Source organism: Physeter macrocephalus, chromosome 21 (assembly GCF_002837175.3).
Source record: "Physeter macrocephalus isolate SW-GA chromosome 21, ASM283717v5, whole genome shotgun sequence".
NCBI classification, from domain to species: Eukaryota; Metazoa; Chordata; class Mammalia; order Artiodactyla; family Physeteridae; genus Physeter; species Physeter macrocephalus.
The window spans coordinates 104,902,928-104,911,592 of record NC_041234.1 but is presented as its reverse complement, the minus strand read 5'-3'; the positions used below and the strand labels follow the sequence as shown (position 1 = coordinate 104,911,592).

At 44.1% G+C, this 8,665-nt stretch overlaps 1 protein-coding gene across 2 annotated transcripts in view; it reads left to right on the top strand.

The window, feature by feature from the left end:
* Positions 1–3,676, top strand: part of GPC3 (glypican 3) — a 457,215-nt gene extending 453,539 nt beyond the window's left edge. For both annotated transcript variants that reach the window (XM_024128233.2, XM_024128234.3), the window contains exon 8: positions 3,162–3,676. In XM_024128233.2, coding sequence (XP_023984001.1) covers positions 3,162–3,331 — 170 coding nt within the window. In that variant the 3' untranslated portion in view covers positions 3,332–3,676. The remainder of the gene's footprint in view (positions 1–3,161) is intronic.
* The last annotated feature ends 4,989 nt before the right edge of the window (positions 3,677–8,665 follow it).

Here is an 8,665-nt window from a genome sequence, read left to right as displayed (position 1 = left end):
GCGGCCACGGCTCACGGGCCCAGCCGCTCCGCGGCACGTGGGATCCTCCCGGACCGGGCACGAACCCGTGTCCCCTGCATCGGCAGGCGGACTCTCAACCACTGCGCCACCAGGGAAGCCCATTGACCATCTTTTCACGGGCTTTTTAACCATCTATGTCTTCTTTGGAGAAATGCCTATTGAGATCTTCCACCTATTTTTTGATTGGGTTGTTTTTTTGTTGTTGAGTTGTATGAGCTGTTTGTTTGGATATTTTGGAAGTTAAGCCCTTGTCCGTCACATCATTTGCAAATATTTTCTCCCAGTCTGTAGGTTGTCTTTTCGTTTTATTTCACGTATTTTTTAGTTAGTCATCTTTGGCAGGATATATTCGAGTCTTTTTTTTTTTTTTCCCCAAGAAGGAACCCATTACTATTTATTCACTGCAGTATACTTGGTATATGTACAAAATTTTTCAATTTGTATATGATGTAGCTCCATATGAGGTTCAGAGTCAGCCCTGCATTCAAAGAACACCTCTGCCACTTACCAGCCGTGTAAATACAGGCAAAAAAAAAAAGTAACCTGAGCTTGAGCTTCCTCATCAGTAAAATGGGAATTATAATACCTACTTCATAACATTACTGAGAAGGTTCGATTACATGAGATCATGTATATAAAGGGCTTAGCACAGTGCCTGGCACACGGTGAGGACTCAATAATTGGTAGTCATTTTTATAATTTCAAAACATAGGTTCCAAGAGATAGACATAACAGAAGAGGTACTTGATGGCAAAAAGATGAGAAACTACTGGATCTAACATAACTGCTGGGTTTTCCATAACTGCTAGAGTAGACAAAACTGTGTAGTGTTCATGGATTATTTGAAGAGCAAGGTAAATAGTGGAGGGGCTGAGTGGTCACATTAGTAGATGTTGTTTGCTTAATCCTGATGTTTGTTAGGCAAGGGAGATATCTGGAAAATGAATCTGAAGGCGCTGCTGCAAGTGCTGTCATTCAGGTCAGCCCGAAAAATACTCCTCTTCATTTAAGTTGAGAAGTTGCCATGAGACTCGAGGCTGGGCTTTCAACAGATCCAGCCATATGTGTTCTCGACTTTGGTGAAATCTGATCGGGACCTAAGCCTGCACTATCCTTGCCGACTGATGGCTGACCCCGGCCTGCTCTGTGCGCTCTACACCGTACCTTTCAGAGAAAGAGGTCTGATTTCCAAGTACAGCATTGCTCTTTGTTCTTTTTCTCTTTGATTTGCTTTGTATCTATTTATTCTGGGGGGAGAGGGAATGGATATTAGTCTCCTGATTCACTTTTCCCTCAGTAAGAGGGTTCCCTGGAAATTTTGATTTGCATTATTATTATCAGCACTCAAGAAGAGACACTTTCTCAGCTTCAGAAGAGCAAAATGTGGTCAGATTCATGTATATTAAAAGTTAAGTTAGGACATCATTTCCTTGTACAGCAATGAAAAATCAGTACAGTTAGTAACAAAATAGAAAAATTACTTGTATCAAATGTGATAAGCAAAGGACTCAATAAAATATATATTCAGATTAATAGGGAAAATATCAATACCCATTAGGTAAGAAGGCAGAGGATATGAACTGTTTGTTTGTTATTCATTGAGAACTAAAACACAGAAAAAGTTTATCTATACTAGTAATCAAATAAATACACTCAAATTAAAGAAACTTTGAGATATCATCTTATACAGACTCCAGTATCTTTTATTTATTGGTTCCGTCATCATTGCTGGTGGCATTATAAACTGCAGTAGCCCTTTGGAAAGTAGTGTTGCAGGCTGTGTAATCAATCAGATCCTCTGGCTTTGATCACCTTGACCTTGCTGCCTGCTCTAAGGAATGCCAGCCTCACAGCAGCCGTGGTCCTGGGCCCTGCTCTGCACACATCCTGGACCAGCTGAGTCCTTACGCTTTCTTCCTGTGACTTACTGTGTGCTTCATCCCCTGTAAGAGGAGCTCTTCCTTCCTTCCTTCTGCAGAATCCCTGTCATTTCCTCCGTGCCCGTTGCTATGCATCTCCATGTCCCCAAGGGATCTTTCTGGCTCCATTGGCCACAGGACAGTTGGCTGCTGAGGCCACTCACATCACATCATCACCTTCACAAGCTATTGAAATAGAAACAAACCAACCTTGGTGACCGAGTCCAGAAAAGCCAAGGGAGTAGATTTGAACTCTAAATCTGGAAAAGCAAAGCGAAAAGAAACTGAGCCCTGGGCCAGGACCAGCTGTCTTTAATTTCCTGACAAACCGCTATCTATCTATCTATCTATCTACTTAGATTTACCCTCTGGGAGATTTTCGCGTTAGGCCAACCAACCCCAATACCCCAATTTCTTTTCAGAATCATGAGCATATCTCATAAACGGTAGGCAGTCGAAGAAAGAGGACCCTTACCCATTAGCCTTTCCCTTAGTCTTAAATTCTATGCATTATATTGGGCTGGCCAAAAAGTTCGGATCTTTCCGCTTACAGAAAAACCCAAACGAACTTTTTGGCCAACCCGGTATCCTGTGTGGGTGTGGGTATGTGTGTGTGTTTGTTAGGGGCGGGCGGTGAAAAGACCATATAGATAAAAGAAATATTTCTGAGGAAAATAAAACAACTTCCAATGGCAAACTACCCTATCGTCAACTCTAAGGCAAGGCCAGGCCTCCCAGGGGAAAATCTGAACGGGGTGCAGGGCCCGGGAAAGGTACCCTGGGAGGCTACCATATCCCCTCTCCCACCCACACACATACACACAAGGACACGCATGTAGTCACCCACATGGCACCTTACGTGTGGATACCTGTGAGATCTGGTGAAAATGACCTTCAGGCACGGCCTTGCCAGGTGGGAGATGCGGAAAGGGCCAGTGTGCACTCCGAGCTGTGGGTGGAGCCAAAGGTGGGAGGGAAGCAGCCAGCACGCTCCCTATTGGTGGGATCTCTGGCAGGAGCACCACTAGCCAGCGTCCTCGGGCGGGGCCCGCACATAACACCCCCGTCTTCTTCCCATCCCCTGGCAGCCTTCCCTTCAACGAAAGGAAGAAATCAAAGCTGGGGCCTCCCAGCAGTGCAGACAAGCGCTTGGGCCGTGAAGCGTGCAAACCTGAGGCTGTTGGTAAGCCTGTATTTCAATTCTTTCCTTTCTTTCGGCAGAACTGGCTTACGATCTGGACGTGGACGATGCTCCTGGAAGCAAGCAACATGTGAATCAGAAGGACAATGAGATAGTTGCCTCTCACAACCTCGGGAATGGCCCTTCCCCCCTGAAGATTCTCACCAGCTTGGCAGTCTCTGTGGTGTGCTCTTTCCTCCTGGTGCACTGACTGCCAAGGTCACCGCACACGTGCTGCCCTTCAGCACCCTGTGGTCTCCCTCTATAAAGGGAACCACCTTTTTCTTTTTTTCTATTTTTTTTTTATCTTATACACCTCCTCCAGCCATTAAGTAGAAGACTAACCATGAGTTACGTTTTCGAAAATCAAATGGTACCTTTATGAGGACGGTAAATTTTAGTGGTAGTATAGATTGTCCTTTTGCAACGAAAAAAAATAAAATAAAATTGTGCCAAATTATTTTCCTATGTTTGGCTGCTAGAACATGGTTACCATGTCTTTCTCTCTGTCTTTCCCTTTGCATGGATTTCTTTTTGGAAAAAAATAAATGCTCAACTAAAAACGCGTTAAGTCTTTTTTGTAAGCCCACGTACGTGGTGACCATGCAGTGCTTTCCCCCTCCTCACCTAGCTTTCTACTCAGTATAAGAAAATCCCCCTCCCTCCCTGCCTACCTTTTGGGTGAGTATCAGTCTTGGCTCCAAGCTCCAGTCAAAGCCAGTCCGTCCCAACACACACCCAGTCCATAATCTCCATTTACAAACGGGGTAGAGTATCTGGCCTATGAAACTAAAGGCATCTCAGAAAAGTGCCCCCGTCTCTCTCTCTCTACAAATTTCACTTCGCTGAAAATGTTTTGCCCAACTAGAAGCCCTCTGTATGGATCATGTACACAATTAATACCCTTCCTTCCCCCGACCCAGCGAGGGGAGCCCCAGTAGCGCAAGGTAATTCCCCAAGCTTCTTTGCTCCCTGTCTCCCTTCTCCAGGGGCTGCCACGTGGCAGGGCCGGCAGTTGCCCTGGGTCAGGTTGCAGAGGTGGTCACCGGGAAACCCAGGATTTATAGGAAGCAACGCGGCTCTTGGCCTCAGCCGGGCTCCTTCAACAGTCGTTTGTTCCACAACTAGGCCTTGCGTACCTGTGGGCGGTCAGGCACTGTACCGGCTGCTGGAGATGATACAGAACTAAACAGATTGGATCCCTGCTCTCACGGAGCTGAAGGTCTGACACCAGTACTAATTCCAACATCAGCTCTCCGTCAATTGTAGGCCCAGTACTTACTTAAGACTGCTTTTTACACGTACGGCACACACAGTAACGATGCTGGTGCTGCTCTTTGAACGTCCCGCTGCCAAAGAACCTCAGGAATGACCGACTTGCCACTGTTTCCAATGCCTGGCTTATTGCCCACTTGCCAGGTCGGTCACCAGAAACGTTGTTGATTTTAATGGGTGGGAACTCAACTCCCACCTGAGGGCAAAGAGGGGCGAAGCTGAAGGAGGAGGAGAGAGAGGGGCTGAGGTCAAGGAAGGACTGGAGTGTCCCCTTTGATACTGGGAGGCGGGCCCAGCCAGGCGCTCCCATTTCTGCCCGGTGGCAGGAGGTGAGCCCGCGGGAAGCAGGCAGGGGAGTTTCTTATAACTTATCTTTTCCCCTCCGGCTGTCACCAACGCACTTTCATCAGGGTCTCCTGCGGAGCACAAGTTCCCAATAGCCATTTTCATCCTTTGCAGAAATCTTTGCAAATGCCAGTTAGAAAAGTTTGGTTCAGTGTTGCCTTCAGTTGGTTTTGTTGAAGTCAAGGCTGCGATCGGTGGTATTGGTTAATATGCTTTCAGTGATTTACAGCGGTTGGTAGGACTTGAACTGGCGTTATCTTTGTCTTTTAAACGTCATTATTTCTGTATTTGAATGGGATTTGTGAGAATCTGTGTTCTTTGATTCATGAAACCTAAATACGGCAAAGGTTTGTTCCTTGGACTCGAGTGTGCCAGGCTGCCACCACCAGATCAGAAGAAGTCTCGAAAGCCTGGTTACCGCCTAATCGTCGTCCCTGTCGCTCTACAGAAAGGTTTTTATTTAATGTGGCAAAAACAATGTGTGACCCTGAGATCACGTTTTATGCCTGCAAGCAGAAGGACACTGTCTTAAAGTCCATTTCTCCTTTCTGGGAGATGAAGGGGACTGTTTCTACACATCCTTCTCATTCACTTCCCCTCTTCAGACCTCGGTTTCCCTCTTGTAAAGTGGAGAATCAGGTCAAGATGTCTCGTTTCTTTGTTGCTCTCATTTTGTGGCATCACTGCCCAGCACTGGTGTTATGCGTGTTCTATTCCCACGTGCCTCTCAGGACGTTGCCAGCTTAAGGTCCTATTTGATATACTTCAGTTCCCAGAACGTGACCCAAGCCAGCCAGCGTTTCTGCGATCTTGGTATACTGCCAGCTAAGGTCCATGCAGGCTGAGTGATGCGGCACAGAAGACTATCATGTCCAAGGCCTGCTGGCTTCAGTTGAATGCTTAGAATTAAAATGGATAACCGTTCACACTTAACAAAACATGGAAAATCCACCATCTCCGACTGACATTTTACTTTAACTCAATAGCCTTTGTCTTTTAGCATTTTATCCATGCCTTTTCCTATCCCTCTATATTTATTCTTCTAGTTCAGAATCTAGTTTCACAGCTAGTTGCTGGTGGCTTTTCACCTTTGAAGTGTTTATCCTACCCTTTGATTTAAATTTCCTACATGAATTTTGTTAAGATGACTATTGTCCTTAGAATAGGCCTGGCAGTTGGGAAGTTGCCCTATCCTATTGTGAGTTTTCAGGCCCCTTCCTCGTTGGATCCACATGTGAACTTCCACCAGCTCAACTCTGGTATTTGAACAAGGTTAAATCATAGAACAACATACTGAATCCCTAGGTTGAAAAGGACCCACTAATTCATCCCACAATCAGTGTCTGATTAGCGCCTAAGGCTGGGCCCTCACTAGGTTGCAAAACAGTTTATTTGGTTGCTGGACACCTCCAATTTTTAGATAGTTTTTTCAAAAGCAATATATGCAGGTAATAAAAATCTAATAGTACATCATCACATAAAGTTTAAAAGATGACATTTATCCCATCATTCCATAACCCCATAGTTATTAAATATTTGATTGAAATCCTTCCAGTCATTTTTCTCTCTTTACGTGCATATTCACACACATGAGATTATACTGAACGTATAATTCTATAACATGAATGAATCTTTGATACGTTGAGCCTAAATCTGCCTTCCTATAATTTCCACCCATTGGTCTTGGCTCTTCCATAAAGACCAACATGAGATTAAGATGATACCACTATGGGGACTTCCCTGGTGGCACAGTGGTTAAGAATCTGCCTGCCAATGCAGGGGACGTGGGTTCGCGCTCTACAGCCCGCGAGCCACAAGTACTGAAGCCAGCGTGCCACAACTACTGAAGCCCGTGCGCTCTAGGACCTGTGCTCCGCAATTAGAGAAGCCAGGGCACGAACCCGTGTCCCCTGCATCGGCAGGCGGACTCTCAACCACTGCGCCACCAGGGAAGCCCATTGACCACCTTTTCACGGGCTTTTTAACCATCTATGTCTTCTTTGGAGAAATGCCTATTGAGATCTTCCACCTATTTTTTGATTGGGTTGTTTTTTTGTTGTTGAGTTGTATGAGCTGTTTGTTTGGATATTTTGGAAGTTAAGCCCTTGTCCGTCACATCATTTGCAAATATTTTCTCCCAGTCTGTAGGTTGTCTTTTCGTTTTATTTCACGTATTTTTTAGTTAGTCATCTTTGGCAGGATATATTCGAGTCTTTTTAGCTGTTTGTTTGGATATTTTGGAAGTTAAGCCCTTGTCCGTCACATCATTTGCAAATATTTTCTCCCAGTCTGTAGGTTGTCTTTTCGTTTTATTTCATGTATTTTTTAGTTAGTCATCTTTGGCAGGATATATTCGAGTCTTTTTTTTTTTTTTTTTTCCCCAAGAAGGAACCCATTACTATTTATTCACTGCAGTATACTTGGTATATGTACAAAATTTTTCAATTTGTATATGATGTAGCTCCATATGAGGTTCAGAGTCAGCCCTGCATTCAAAGAACACCTCTGCCACTTACCAGCCGTGTAAATACAGGCAAAAAAAAAAAGTAACCTGAGCTTGAGCTTCCTCATCAGTAAAATGGGAATTATAATACCTACTTCATAACATTACTGAGAAGGTTCGATTACATGAGATCATGTATATAAAGGGCTTAGCACAGTGCCTGGCACACGGTGAGGACTCAATAATTGGTAGTCATTTTTATAATTTCAAAACATAGGTTCCAAGAGATAGACATAACAGAAGAGGTACTTGATGGCAAAAAGATGAGAAACTACTGGATCTAACATAACTGCTGGGTTTTCCATAACTGCTAGAGTAGACAAAACTGTGTAGTGTTCATGGATTATTTGAAGAGCAAGGTAAATAGTGGAGGGGCTGAGTGGTCACATTAGTAGATGTTGTTTGCTTAATCCTGATGTTTGTTAGGCAAGGGAGATATCTGGAAAATGAATCTGAAGGCGCTGCTGCAAGTGCTGTCATTCAGGTCAGCCCGAAAAATACTCCTCTTCATTTAAGTTGAGAAGTTGCCATGAGACTCGAGGCTGGGCTTTCAACAGATCCAGCCATATGTGTTCTCGACTTTGGTGAAATCTGATCGGGACCTAAGCCTGCACTATCCTTGCCGACTGATGGCTGACCCCGGCCTGCTCTGTGCGCTCTACACCGTACCTTTCAGAGAAAGAGGTCTGATTTCCAAGTACAGCATTGCTCTTTGTTCTTTTTCTCTTTGATTTGCTTTGTATCTATTTATTCTGGGGGGAGAGGGAATGGATATTAGTCTCCTGATTCACTTTTCCCTCAGTAAGAGGGTTCCCTGGAAATTTTGATTTGCATTATTATTATCAGCACTCAAGAAGAGACACTTTCTCAGCTTCAGAAGAGCAAAATGTGGTCAGATTCATGTATATTAAAAGTTAAGTTAGGACATCATTTCCTTGTACAGCAATGAAAAATCAGTACAGTTAGTAACAAAATAGAAAAATTACTTGTATCAAATGTGATAAGCAAAGGACTCAATAAAATATATATTCAGATTAATAGGGAAAATATCAATACCCATTAGGTAAGAAGGCAGAGGATATGAACTGTTTGTTATTCATTGAGAACTAAAACACAGAAAAAGTTTATCTATACTAGTAATCAAATAAATACACTCAAAGAAACTTTGAGATATCATCTTATACAGACTCCAGTATCTTTTATTTATTGGTTCCGTCATCATTGCTGGTGGCATTATAAACTGCAGTAGCCCTTTGGAAAGTAGTGTTGCAGGCTGTGTAATCAATCAGATCCTCTGGCTTTGATCACCTTGACCTTGCTGCCTGCTCTAAGGAATGCCAGCCTCACAGCAGCCGTGGTCCTGGGCCCTGCTCTGCACACATCCTGGACCAGCTGAGTCCTTACGCTTTCTTCCTGTGACTT